Source organism: Solanum dulcamara, chromosome 11 (assembly GCF_947179165.1).
Source record: "Solanum dulcamara chromosome 11, daSolDulc1.2, whole genome shotgun sequence".
Taxonomy (NCBI): domain Eukaryota; kingdom Viridiplantae; phylum Streptophyta; class Magnoliopsida; order Solanales; family Solanaceae; genus Solanum; species Solanum dulcamara.
Genome location: NC_077247.1, coordinates 49,407,650 through 49,422,836, shown reverse-complemented (window position 1 = coordinate 49,422,836; position 15,187 = coordinate 49,407,650). Strand labels below are relative to the sequence as shown.

Genomic DNA, 15,187 nt, shown 5'->3' with positions numbered 1-15,187 from the left:
TTAGATAGGGTCACATATTGGCAAACTCTAAGAGAACAAATTCATTTGCCTACTGGTAATGTAGTACCAGTATCACATATTGGCAACATTCAAGTCCTTGGTGATCAAACTATTATAAATGTGCTATTTATTCCAGACTTTAAGTGATTATTTGTAGCAAAGCTTACCAAAGAGCTTTATTGCATGACAACTTTCTTTTCTGACTTTTGTATTTTTCAGGATTTCTTCAATACAGATCAGGGGGATTGGTAGAGAAGATCAAGGTCTCTACATCCTCAAGAAAAGTCCAACCAACTTAGCTCCTGCTCGCTCAGCTTACTCAGCTACTAGTCTTGTTGAATTACCAACTTAGACTGCATCTATCTGCATATGGTATAAGAGATTAGGACATGCACCTTTAGATATAATAAAGAGGTCATCTGGCCTTAATGTTGTAGATACTACAATGCATGCTCCTTGTACTGTTTGTCCCTTAGCTAAACAAACTAAGCTACCTTTCCTTGTCAGCTCTTATACTTCTAAAACTGTGTTTGAATTGGTTCATTTTTATATCTGGGGACCTACAGGATTCCTACTCATTCTGGAATGAAGTAATTTGTGACTATTGTAGATGATTTCTCAAGGTTTACTTGGATATTTCTTATTTTTTCTAAATGTGATGCTATAGTGGTATTGAGACAAGTTTTCATGCAAGTTCACAATTTGTTTTTTACCAATGTTAAGATCTTCAGAACTGATAATGGTAGTGAATTTTTTAGTACTGCATTTCAATCTCTTATGTCCTCTCTTGGAATTTTTTATCAAAGTTCTTGTATATATACACCTCAGCAAAATGGTATAGCTGAAAGAAAGCATAGAACCATCTTAGACATGCACTCAGGTTTCAAGCTTCTATTCCATTAAAGTTTTGGGGTAAGTGTGTCTCTACTGCTATGTATCTTCTAAATAGACTTCCCTCTAAACTTCTTCATTATAAAACTCCTTTTGAAATGTTATACTCACACCCTCCTTCCCTCTCTCACATCAGGATTTTTGGGTGCTTATGTTATGCTGCACAATCAAAGATTCTTGACAAGTTATCTCTTAGAGCTATTCCTACAGTCATGATGTGTTATTCTCTTACTCAAAAGGCTATATTCTATATGATTTGTATTCCAAATTCATGTTTGTCAATAGAAATATTGTGTTTAAAGATGAAGTGTTTCCTTTCAAAGATCTACAAATCTCTTCTAATCCTATATTTCGTGTTCTTACCATGGTGCTTCCACATTATGAAGCTACTTCTAACTCACCTTCTAGTCCCCCTTCATTCACTACTCTACCTCATAGTCCATTTCCTCCATCTTTCTCTTTTGCACCTACCTCCTCAAGTCCATTAGATGATCCTTCTCCATCAGCTGCTCAGTCTCTTTCTCCTGCAATTCTTGTTGTTCCTTGGAAAAATGATCCTACTGTTCCTTCCAGGAAGTCTACTAGGCTAAGTAAACCTCCTATTTGTCTTTAGGACTTTGTCACTAAATCCTAGAGCAACTCTTGTTCTTTTCCTATCTCAGATCATCTTTTCTATGCCCATTTGTCTCCATCTTATGGTCTTGCTCTAGCTGTTTATTCAGCTATTACTGAACCTATCTCATATAAGGATGCAACTCTTAATCCTACGTGGGTTCAGGCTATGGAATTGGAAATTGCTGCCTTATAGGACAACAATACATGGAGTGTGGTAGATTTACCTCCCGGTAAGAAATCTATTAGTTGTAAGTGGGTGTACAAGGTGAAATATAAGGCTTTAGGAGAGGTGGAAAGATTTAATTCTAGGCTTGTGGCAAAAGGTTTCAGTCAGCAAGAAGGCTTGGACTATGGTGAGACTTTTAGTCCTGTTTCAAAGATGGTTACTATTAGATCTATTATTGCTCTTTCTGCATCTAAAGGTTGGTGCATCCATCAAATGGGTGTTCACAATGCCTTTCTCAATGGTGATCTTTTGGAAGAAGTGTACATGACCATTCTTTCTGGTTTTGCTAGAGAAGAGGAGCTTGGTAAAGTTTGAAAACTCCACAAGTCATTGTATGGTCTCAAGCAGGCTCTTAGATAATGGAAATTGAAACTAACTGAATCCTTAGTACAACTAGGATTCCTTCAGAGTCATTATGATTATTCTTTGTAAACTCCACAAGTCATTGTATGGTCTCAAGCAGGCTCCTAAACAATGAAACTTGAAACTAACTAAATCCTTAGTACAACTGGGATTCCTTCAGAGTCATTATGATTATTCTTTATTCACTAGACATGTTGATGATGCTATTCTCATTGTACTAGTCTATGTAGATGATCTTTTAATCACTGACAGCAATCAAAATCTTAGAGACACCACAAGGAAAGATCTACAGAAATAATTTAAGATGAAGGACCTAGGTGAGCTCAAATTCTTCTTAGGAATTGAAGTTGCTAGATCCAGTCAAGGCATACATATGTCCCAAAGGAAATATGCACTGGAGTTGATAGCTGAGTCTGCCTAGGGGTAGATAAGCCTGCAGGTACACCACTAGAACAAAATCAGAAGTTAACTTCTGTGAAATATAATGAATGTATTTCTAATAAAGGAGAACCTAAGGATCCCATATTGAGGATCCTAATAGATATCAAAGATTAGTAGGAAGACTCCTCTATCTTACTATGACTAAACCTGATCTTGCCTTCTCAGTACAAGTGTTAAGTCAATATATGCACTGTCCTAAGCAATCACACATGGAAGCAACACTTAGAGTGAGGAGATACATCAAAAAAGCTCTAGGCCTTGGACTGCTGATGCCAACTAAAGACACAAATCAACTGCTAGCCTATTGTGACTCAGATTGGAGAGCTTGTATAGAAACCAAAAGGTCTGTCACTGGATATTTGATTAAGTTTGGTGGTGCATTGATCTCTTTGAGGTCAAAGAAACAAGAGACAGTTTCAAGAAGCTTAGTAGAGGCAGAATTTAGAAGTATGGCTAATTGCGCAGCAGAGATCACCTGGTTGATAGGCTTATTCAAAGAGCTTGGAGTTCATATTGAGGTTTCAGTTAGAATGGTGTGTGACAACAAGCTGCAATTCAAATTGCTGCCAATCCTATCTTCCATGAAAGGACTAAGCATATAGACATAGATTGTCATTTTGTAAGAGAACGAATTTGTCAAGGAATGTTGAGGACAGAGTTTACTTATACCAAAAATCAACAAGCTGACCTACTCACAAAGAGCCTTGGTAAGGCACAACATCAACTACTGCTCAGTAACTTTGGTGTCATGGATTTGTTTAAACCATGAGCTTGAGGGAGAGTGTTAATCAAGGAATATGGTTAATCAAGCTATCATGATTAGAGAAGCTAACTAAGTTTGTTAGAAGGTAGTTAGAGTTAGTTAAAGAGGAGTCATTCATCACAGCTTATAAATACTTCTCTGCACACATGTAAATGATGAGCTATGATATTCTAATCATGTAACTACTTTCTCTCTTATACATCTCTCATCTTTCTCTCATTTTCTTCTCTACTAATTTCGTGTTCTTCAAGCTCCTTTAATGGAGTTATCAGAAACTCCGTAATAATAAATATCTAAATTTTATCCAAATGAATACCATAACACAAACTTAGGTTAAAAACATTTTCAAAAAATTGTTTAATAGAATAGGATGATTGTCAGCCAAGCTTTTATTTGGCCTAAAAGATATTTTTGGATATTTAGTGAAAGTTAAGCAATTTAATTTTATTGTTAGCTAACTTAATTTGATGATTTTTTTGATAATTACTCTATAAGTCGTTCGAGTGACTTTAATATGTGTAATCCGAGTTTATCACATTTTTCCATATTTCAATATACATAATATAATCTGTTTAATTGTTTAATGTTGGTGAGCTTGGTTCATAGTGCATACTTCATCACGGTTTTTTTTTTCTCTTTGAATTAGTAATTGATTCACATGTACATGAACTTTGGAGTCGAATTGATTAATCCCTCATGGACTGTCACCATCAGATAAGGGACTTAAGTTCGACTTCATGTTGCAGAACAAATTTGTCCACTAGGTTAATAAAGAGTGTTGAGAATTCCGAGGTACTAAAATTATTGTATGCAATTTTTTTTTATTTGTCTAAATTTGTTGGATAGAGTTACTCAATATATGTGCTGATAGAAAATAACATCCTATGAAATTTAATTGAATTAATGTACACAAACTAACTCGAACGCCACAGTTATAAGAAGAAAAGCTTACATTATATTTGAATTATATTAGCATTTCAAGATGAGTAAAATAAAGATACAGGAAGTAGTGCAGTATCACTAAAGGTGGACATTTTTTTGATGTTTATCAGCTTTATTTAACAATTGTTGAGCCACATGTAACAAGTCAGGACTCAATCTAAACATCAAAATGCAAAATTCAATCTGATCAAGAGCTCCATCACCATCCATGTCTCCTTCTCTAATCATGTTCTTCAACTCTTCTTCACTAAAATCTTGCAACCCCATCAGCTCAGAGTTCTTCTTTAGGCTATCAATTGTGATCACTCCCTTGTCACCATCCATTAACATCCGATAACCTTTGCATAGCTCGTTGATCAGTCCCTCTCCGCCTAGCTTTCTTGCCATAATTGGCAGTAAATCTTGAAACTCTAAATGTACCATCTTTGTTTTTCCTGCTTCCATTTTAGTTCAATCGCAAATATTGCTAGAAGCTGCTGCTTGTTAATGACACAAATAAAGTCGTGTGGATATTTATAGTATTAAGGTAATTTCTTATTAAGGAAGTTTTTTATGTCCCATTTCTAGACTAGTCAGACGAGGGAATTTGTCTACTATTTTCTTAGAACTTGACTTGCTTGTTGGAAATTCTATTTTGGACCTAGTCAGTCTTTTCATTCGTCAAAATGCCTTACAATGGATTTTTCATGGAAACCAATGATGTGCGGTTGGTGCTAAGGAAGTCATCTTTCAATTTTATTTTATTTTTACTAAAATAATTAATTCTGGAGTAAGTGTTTTTTCAACAAAAATATATAAATGATATATAATATTAGCAAATTGGAGAGTGTTTTGGTTAAATTTTACATATTCAAATTAAAAATAATATATTTATGTTATTTGAAGAAATAATATGAAGTGAAAAATTAACATTGTTAGCTTTGTCCATAAGTAAGGAAAGTTGATTTTTCGTGAGATTTCTATTTTAATAATCGAACACCTGATAATGAACCCTCAAAAATAATTTTCATGTACTAAACACACACAACAATAAAAGTAGGCATGATATGTTTTGAAGAGAAAAAAAAATCATGTCCAAACAGGCCGTTATATTAAATGTTTTATTGTTTTGTTTAGTAAGTTTGATGATACCCAAGGTGGACCGTTACTTTGTTTATTTGGAAACTCAGTTCAATTCTCACAAAATCAGAGTGGGGAATTGGAGGAATTGGTCAGTCAAAGTTTTTCTCATTGTAAATTATCAACAACCAAACTAGGCTTTAACTAGGTTCCTCTTGGCTGACAGGGGGAGATTTCAATGTAATAAGCAATGAAGAGGAGAAGCTAGGGGATTTACCAGTATTCGAAAGGGAGGTCAGGAACTTCAATCATTGTATTAATGTGTGTAATCTGGAAGATAAGAGATTTAAAGGAGGTAAATACACTTGGTGGAATGGTAGAACATATGCAGAGTGCATTTTTAAAAGGCTAGATAGGGTGATGGACAATGACAAATTACAAGATCTCTTCCCAGTACTAGAGGTGGAGCACTTAGTGAGAAGCGGATCTGATCATAAACCTCTTCTAATTACCTTCAAAACCACTGAGGAGATAATACTGAGACCGTTTAAATTTCTTAATTTTTGGTTAAGAGAAAGTTCTTTTAAGGATGTGGTAAAGCAACACTGGAAAGTAGATTTTGAAGGGGGTCCTTTTATCTTATTCCATCATAAGCAAAAAAAAAATAAAGAAACTTGGCCAAATGGAGTAAAGATACTTTTTAGAATATATTTCAAGAGATAACCACTTTGGAGGAAGTCATTAAAGTTCACGAAACTCAATTTGAGATAGACCCATCAGAAGCACGGGGAAAAGCTTCACAAAAATCAAGCGGAGCTAAACAAACAACTTTCTAGGAAGGAGGAATTCTGAAAACAGAAAGCAGGGATGGAATGGTTCAAGGACGGAGAGAGAAACACATAATTCTTCCATACAATAGTCAAGGGGAGAAGAAACAGACTTAGAGTGAACAAAATCCAGAATGATGATGGGGAATGGTTAGAGGATCAAGAAGACATTGCAAAGGCGGCTAAAGAGTTCTACATAAAGCAATTTGCAAAACAAGCAGATAGGGATGAATTTGAAATGCTGAATGAACTACAAGTCATGATTAGTGAGGAAGAAAAAGAGCAACGTCAGGAAATGCCTTTAGTAGATGAAGTCAAAGAGACAGTCATGAGACTAAATAATGATAGTGTAGGAGGGCCAGTTGGAATGACAGGAGCCTTTTATCAGCAAACATGGGACATCACTAGAGAGGACATTTACAGTACGGTCAGGGCTTTCTTTGGAGGGGCAGAGCTGCTGAGGTTTATAAACCATACTAATTTAGTGCTCATTCCTAAGAAAGATAATGTGAATACTTTCTCAAATCTTAAACCTATCTCTTTAACTAATTTTGTAAATAAAATCTTTTCAAGAATTATTCATGAACGACTTAAGACTGTGTTACCTAAGATTATTTATAACACCCCTCAAAACTTTTCCCTATAATTCAAATCTTTCTTGTATACGAGTAGGGTCGAACTCGAGTATTGAGGAGCGTATGCATGAGTTGAGATGAGTCTTTGAGAATTTGAGCAGCGTTAGAGGTGAGGTGGGGTCATGAAGGACCCCTAGGATCAAATTAAATCCAAAAGATTCGTCGTGGCTAGGTTTGGGTAGGAGTTCGCATAAAGGGTCGACTTCTAACGACCCTATCTTTTGAAAGACGATAATCTCGGTGGCCCATGACCCATCAAATTAAAGGTCGTTGAGTCTTCTTTCCAACGCCACCAAGAATGTAACTTTTGGAGTCCGGAGTCGAAAGGTATGGCAATCCTAAAATGAGCGAGCACAACAGAGATTTTCAGGCCTGGGGTTCAACTACTGGAAATCTGGGCTTGGCTCCGTAGTGGCGCGATGCGCCACTATCGCGCCAGAAACATGCCTCAGTAGTTTGGCCCCTGACGCGATGCGCCATTAAAAGTTGTGCAGGGTTTTTCAGGCTAAATTCCCAGAACTCAAAGCAATGGCCTTGGCACTGTAAGGGCGCGACGCGCCACTATCGCGCCAGAAAAATGCCTCAATAGTTTGGTCTCTAACGCGGCATGCCACTGCGAGGTGTGTAGGTTTTAGGCGTAATTGGCCTGGCACTGCAAGGGCGCGACGCGCCACTATCGCGCCAGGTGCGTTTTTAGCCTATTTTCAGAACTTTTGAGAAGGGGCAATTTGGGAGCTTACCCCAAATTATATATATGTTACCCTTGGTCCTTTGGGAACACATTTTACAGCCTCACCCTCTCTCTAAAAAAGCCCTAGCTTTTCTCTCTCTCTCTTCTTCTTCTTCCCCATTTCCAACAAGAAAAGTTCTAAGAGCTTCAAGATTTGAGTTCTCCATTGAAGACCCAACATCAAGGTTTTCTTCAAGTCTTCACTAAGGTATGTAAGGCTATCTAAAACACGGGTTGAGTTCACCCATGTGCCTTACTCTTGCTTTGAGGTTAGATGTTCATGAGAATAGAGTTTCTTGGTATTGTTTTTGTTTGTATGAACTTTCTCTCCTATTTATTTGATGCTATATGTGTTGATGTTGTTGAGCTAATAAGTCCCTAAAATCCTTCATGTTAGTATGAGTTGAGGGAGATGACTTGTTGTTTCATCTTGTTGATCTCTTTAGCCATGTGATTATGTTGTTTAAGTCAATTTTCTTAAATGTGTTATTCTACTTGAATTGTGGAGTTAAGGTCATAGAGTTGTGATGAGTCTTGAGGAGATGTCATGAATGCTTATCTAAATGAGGCTTGATTGAGTTGAATTGGGGATGAAATTGACGAGTGGACAAGGTCCTAAATGAGACTTACCATTATGACTTAATTGAGTTGAAATGAGAACCGAGTTGATGAGGTGGCAATGTACCACATGAAACTAGCCGTGAGGGCTTGTTTGAGATGATTAGAGGAGTTTTATGAGCATGGAGTCATGGGAGGAGTATCAAGCACTGAAGTGGGTGAGAGTATAGTCCATACTCGAAACCCAGAAACTACACCGAAGTTGGATGCTTTCCGTGGGATCGAACCGTTAAAGTCGGATGTTTCCTATTTTTATTATCCTAAAATGATAGGACTTGACTAATCGATGGTATCCATGATTAGGGAGGCGTTCATGCCCTGACAAGGTATGGACGAACGTGGCAACAACGTCTGATTGTTGTACTATCACCGGCTCATATGTGATGGTTGTCGAATAAGAGAAATTCTCATTTAGGTCTTAATAGTGCTCCGAGTCAGTTGAGTTAAGTGGCTTATGAGTTAGTCCTGTCTAAACTATTCTCGTTGGACTTAGGACATTTGAGTGAGTTGTTATGTATATAAATATGAGTTAAGATCCTGAGTTGATATTGATGCTTTCTTGATGTTGTTTTCCTTCGGCTATTTTACATACTCGTACATTCCATGTACTGACGCCATTTGGCCTGCATCGTTTTATGATGCAGCAATAGGTGCCAGAGATCATCAACCGGCGCTCCGTTAAAGATCCACTTACACTCCCAGCTAGTTGGTGAGTCCTCCTAGTTCCCAGAGGATATTGAGCCTTCTTGTACAGTTTTGTTGTCCCTTCTTTTATTTAGATGGTTGGTAGCCATGGACTTGTCATTGGCACCTTTTAGACTTGAATAGAGGCTTCATAGACTAGAGTGTGGGGAGGTCGAGCTGTTATCTTGAGGAGTCTTATTTTATTGTCTTGTTGAATTGTAAATGTTTGGCCTTCGGCCCTTATGTTTCGAATAGTATTTCATTAATTGAATTTCTGCTAAGAAACGCGATTGAATGAATATGTGAATGGACCAGGTGGTTCGCTCGGAGGTCAGAAATGGCCTTCGGGTGCCGGTTACATCTAGCATACCCTCCCGGGGCGTGACATTATTTCTCCAGAACAAGCAAGATTTGTGCAAGAAAGAAGTATAGCAGAGAATGTACTATTAGTGCAAGAAATCATTGCTGAAATTAGAAAGAGAGGAAAGCCACCAAATCTAGTTATAAAATTGGATATGATGAAAACTTATGACAGGGTAGAATGGATATTCATGACTAAGGTATTAAGAAGAATAGGTTTTGGGGAAAGGATTATTGATATGGTGTTCAGACTAATCAGTAACAACTGATACTCGATTATACTAAATGGATAACCAAAGAGATTCTTTAAATCTTCTAAAGAACTTAAACAGAGTGATCCTCTCTCACGTATCCTGTTTATATTGGCAGCTGAAGTTATGTCTAGATCTCTAAATGCTCTTACGAAGAAGAAAGACTTTAAGAGGTTTAGAATGCCAAGAGGTAGTCTCAAAGTGAATGATTTAGCATTTGCAGATGATATAATTATAATGTGCAAGGCAGAAGTGAGTATAATGTAGATGATTACAGATACTTTGAAGGGATATGAAGATATTTCTGGATAGAAAATAAACAAGGAGAAGAGTGCTATTTATATGCATCATTCTGTAGCAGGAGGTGAAGCAATGATAGCTGAGGTAGCAACAGGAATCCTAAGAAAGGAATTCCTTTTCACTTACTTGGGATGCCCAATATTCTATAAAAGGAGGCAGAAAGCATATTATCAATAGATTTTACAAAAGATTGGTTCAAAAATTCAGGCATAGAAAGAAAAATTACTATCCTATGGAGGAAGAGCTATTCAAATAAAACATGTACTCCAAAGCATTCCCATTCATTATTTGTCAGTCATGAATCCTCCCACGAATATACTGAATCGAGCTTAAAAAATGATGGAACAATATTTTTGGATCAATTGTGTTGGAGGGAGAGGAAGACATTGGATAAAGTGGAGCAATTTATGCTTGCCAGAGAAGTATTGGTAAAAAAATTCTTGTTATATGACATGTAGTTAGATGCTTCCTAGTCTAGGATCCAAAAAGCAGTAGGTAAATGACAACATTTGTATGAAAGATCTGCCATAATTTTACTATGAGTGCAACAAGCAAGAATACATGCAAAATTTGCAGCTCCACTAGTGATGTTAGCTGCAGCTTCAGATGGTGATCCACTTTGGAAACTTCCAAGCAGTTGCAGTAGTTGAGTTTGTTGTTCTTTGGTCAGGGTGAAACTACTATCAGTTCTTTGGATACCAAGGTCATCAGGATGATCATCCAACACTTCACCAAGTCCTCCATGTACAGCTGTAGCAGATGCATTTTTACCTTTTGTGAACTTGAAATTTTGTGGAAAGCCATGGAGCCTGTAACATTTGTTCTTACTGTGTCATGGCTTTTTACAGTAGTCACAAAACACTCGAATGTCTGAAGAACTACCTCTATGGAACTTTTGATTGGACTTGTTTCCTGATCCTAGTGTGGCATTATTGTTATACTGGTTGTAGTTTGTTTAAACTGAGAACTTTCATGTGCATTCAAAGTTGAACTATCTGTGGTTATATGGTTGCGTGGCCTCACCTCCCGTTGCTATTCTTCCTGAATCAAAATGGGCAAACCTTGTGCAATTGTAGGAAGAGGATTCATCATCAGTATACTTCCATGCACCACTGTGTACACTTCATTCAGTCCCATCAAAAATTAAACGATCCTCCTATTTTGTTCAGCTTTGTGCATAGCAATTTTGGCACAAAAAATGCATACACAATTACATTGATTATTATTATCTAATGTGCCAAGTTCTTCCCATAGCCGCTTCATCTTAGTGTAGTAAGTAGTGATATCTATGGATCACTAAGTTAAGTCACTAATCTCCTGTCACGATCCAGCCCCATGGGCCGCGATTGGTGCCCTATTAGGACACCCAAACGAGCTTACATACCAAATCGTCATATTACAAAATAATTTTAATTTAATTTTTGTCTCAATTAGAATAGTAGGCTATCCTTAATTTCAGTAGCCGCGCATGCAGAAAATAACATATCAAACCAAAAAGGGGCGAAGAAGGGCGCGTCACCGAATACGTACATATATACAAACATATGGGCCGTTTTGATCGTTATAACAAAAGGGGCCGTATTAAGACACAAATCATACACGAACGAACATACACGACCCATGACCTACACCTATGTATATAGGTCTCTACAGAACATAATGGAAGTATATGACGGGACAGGGCCTCGCCGTACCCAAACGGTCAAATATACAAAAGCATGTACACAGGAAAGCCATATACCGAAATGCAGGTTCTAAGTCAAAGGAGCACTCTGTAGTAGCAGAAGGTGTGTAGCCTATGTTGAGGGATCCTGAACGTCTGTACCTGCGGGCATAAACGCAGCCCCCCGAAGAAAGGGGGTCAGTACGAACTTTGTACTGAGTATGTAAAGCACAAACATAAAGAGTATAGATCGTAACTGAAAGGAAAGGTACCAAGAGCACCTACCAAACCAGGATATCAAAATCTGTACTGAAAATATATGTACATAATGCAAATAAAAATCATGCATAAGGCTCGGGAACGTGGTAACCACCCTGACGCTGGTACCACAACACATCATACTCCGGAAGGTTTCAAATCTCCGTACAAACTCCGTACACATTATATCATCACAACATGTCATATCATCAGAACATATCATATGTCATATCGCATCATAACACCATAAATGGTACCCGGCCCTATGGCGAGGTCTTGGGACCTGTAACACATCATACTACCGAATATGTTATAGGATGCATGATTGCAAAGCCGGCCCGGGTTTCGGCGAACGAAGTCACAGTGATATGTACGAGCGGAGTAGTGAGAAACTAATGCAATATATATATATATATATCAAGCATTTCTGAAATTATATTTACAGTCCCAAAATGGGTATTAGAACATAAGGAGATGATTATGACATTATTCTTTAATAGGAAAAATCACAGGCAAAAATTATCCCCTTATATTATACCAGAATAAACTAAGTAAGACAAACTAGACGAGTTTCGGAGGTTGCAGGATGATCCGGTCTCATAAGTACAGGCTATGGATGTTTGCATGTTTTTTTGTCCAACATATAAGAGTTTTTAAATTCAATTTCACTGAATGGATTTATAGGAAATTCAAGCTCGGATTCCTATGAGCAGAATTTTTCTCGAGACTCAAATTACAATCTATTACACTTAGAATATGCCAAAAGAAGAAAAGGAAGAGCTTTACATACCTTATCCGCTTCTTACGCTCACTCCAACTCAACTCCCGGTTTCTCCAACTCTACAAATGGTCACAATTGCCAATTGTAAGTTATAAGCCTTTAAGAGTTCAATTTCTAGTCCTTACTAGTCTACAAAAATTTGGGCAGCACCTCCTTTATAAATTCAACATCCCCGAGAATCTAACTCGCCCGAAATATCAACAACAACAACCACAACAATACCGACAACATCAATAACCACTACAAAAATACATTAATATTCTTTCTTCTTCTTCTTTCTTCTTTCTCTTCTTTTTTTTTGTTACATGAAGCGATAATTTCTACTCCAACTTCACACCTTGCCACTAATATCAACATTTTCATGTCCATTCACTAATTCAAGACCACTTAAATATAATTCAAAAGAAATTAACATTATTCCATATAATATACCAAAAATTTCCACCAAATCATAATCCACCCAAAACTTCTACAAACGCGACGAAACTACCAAATCGGATTGTCTTCTTCCAAATTCATTAAGAATAACAATAATTCCCATATTAAAATTCCACTTTCATGATTTCATAAAACTATACTAAAATCACATAATTTCCTATAACAACTTATAACCAATTTCAAGGCCGTCTCGAATCGTTCAACTTTTAATTACACCATAACCGTCATAACGACACAACTAACAAGCTAAATAAAGTTCAATTCCTCTTCTCCCAACCATCACACCACATGGCCACACCCACCCACTTGCACACCCACATGGTCACACACCCACATACATCATAATTACATGATTTCCACTTAATTCCACTAGCTACAACACATAGACTTCTTCCATAACATAAAAAGATAGAATGCTTACCTTTTTTCAATTTTCGACTTGCCACAAATGTAGTTTTCTCGCTTAATTAATTATGCCACATTGAAGAGGGCCTCAAACTTGACAAGAATTCAAGAAGACAAGATTTTTGGATCAAAGTTGAAGAACTAGGAATTTTTTTCTCTTTTTTTCCCCTAGCTTCGGTCTCTTCTTCTCTTGGAAGATGACTTAGCTCTCTTTCTCTCTTTTGATGACTTTAAGTCTTCTCTTGAAGTTTCTAGTAGATAGAAGATATATAGATGATGGACCCTCTTAATTAATTTATTACCTAGAATTAAGTTTCCATGGGTTTGGGCCATCCTTTGTTTTGGGCCTCAACTCCTCTTATTATTATCTTTTTTTTTAGCCCAAAAACTATAAGTCTTATTTAGTAGTTCACAAAACTAATTTCCAAAATTTTCAATTTTTTCTTTAACCTTTTCTAGTATTTCCACATCCAAAATTTAGTCATAAGAATCTTGTATCCAACAAGATCAAACATAACCTTGCCCTTGACTTGTTACCATTATTCCCAACATGTCCAAATGCGAAAAATACGGGTTGTAACATCTCCTTTTGAACTTGATACAATTTAGCACCGTTAGTTTGATCATACATGTCTTTTAGCTCTTGCCAAAGTTCAACAGCATCGTTAACATATTGCAAGCTATCAACAATGTCTTTTGTGAGTGAATGCAATATCCAGGAGGTAACCATGTTGTCGCATCGTTCCCATTGGTTGAGAAGGGGATCATTTGAATCTGGCCTTTTGCACTTGCCATTGACGAATCCCATCTTGTTCTTCAAAGATAAAGCTCGCAGCATACCACGTCGCCATGACCTGTAGCCAGATCCATCAAAAATGCCTGGAGTAATTTCAGAACCAGCACTCTCAGAGTGGTGCATGTACAATGGATCAGTCAGATCTATGGTCTCTTTCTCTCGTGCCATATTGTGAATGAGAATGAGGGAGAACTCACCAACAATCAATGAATAGGACAGCAAAGAAAATTTGAATTGAAGAATGAAATTCGAAATTGGGGAAAACAAGTAAATGAGCAGAAAACTAACAAATGGAGCAACCTTGCTCTGATACCATGAAAAAAACTTGGAATCGAAACTCCATTGATGACCTGAACTAAGCTTCCGTTGAAGCTTGAAGAAGAAGAAAACAGAAACTGAAGAACAGAACTTGAGAGAAGAGAGAAAACTTCTATTTCTTTGAAAGGAAAAAAAATTAAGCAACAAAATACAAGCTTAGACTAGTTTATATAGAAAACCAACTAACTAACTAATTTCTGATGATGTACAACTGTTTGACAACTGTCAAATCTAATAACTTAATCTAACTAACTAATCCTAACTAACACTAATTAATATGTTCATTCTCAACAGTTTCTTCTGTCCAGGTCATTGTGAAAAGCTTTTTATCGGTATATGGTATTCAAACATATCCGTGGTTTGGATAGCATATTGGTACAACCCCATTCGCCCTCCGTTCAATAAGAGCTGCTGTCTGATGGAAATCTAGGACTCTTGGATGCCGTAAACTAAGAGTTTGGGACTCTAATTTATCCACAGCTGCAGCAGATGTTAATAGGGAAGCACTTCTTGATTCTGGAAATCCCATTTTGACAAATGGCATTGAAATACAGTGGAAGAGCTTTGATTATCCTACAGATACATGGCTTCAGTTATAATCCAACTGAACAAATTGAATTTATTACTTACAATGTCTTTGGTGAATCTGTCATTTCTCGAATTGTCGTTGATGACAGCGGGTTTATGAACCAATGGTTCTGGTCTAAAGACCACCAGAATTGGCAGTTAGTATGGTCTGTACCTGCTGATATTTGTGACAGAACGGATTTAAGTGGTGCTTTTGAAATTTGTGACATAAATGCCAATCCACCCTGTGAATGTT

The 15,187-nt window shown here is 37.0% G+C and overlaps 1 protein-coding gene and 1 long non-coding RNA gene across 2 annotated transcripts; both read right to left on the bottom strand.

Annotated features, from left to right (window-relative positions):
• Positions 1 to 4,298: 4,298 nt before the first annotated feature.
• Positions 4,299 to 4,709, bottom strand: LOC129874268 (calcium-binding protein PBP1-like). The gene has a single exon (XM_055949530.1). The coding sequence runs from the start codon at positions 4,683 to 4,685 to the stop codon at positions 4,320 to 4,322; it is 366 nt and encodes a 121-aa protein (XP_055805505.1). The 5' UTR covers positions 4,686 to 4,709; the 3' UTR covers positions 4,299 to 4,319.
• Positions 4,710 to 11,220: 6,511 nt separating this feature from the next.
• LOC129874269 (uncharacterized) lies at positions 11,221 to 11,886 on the bottom strand. The gene is made up of 2 exons (XR_008762861.1): positions 11,654 to 11,886; positions 11,221 to 11,530 (listed from the first exon to the last, which is right to left on the bottom strand). It is a non-coding gene; the product is annotated as an uncharacterized LOC129874269 (long non-coding RNA).
• Positions 11,887 to 15,187: the final 3,301 nt, after the last annotated feature.

Excerpts from the sequence above, each read along its gene's own strand:
- LOC129874268 (XM_055949530.1), bottom strand. The coding sequence starts at position 4,685 with ATGGAAGCAGGAAAAACAAAGATGGTACATTTAGAGTTTCAAGATTTA.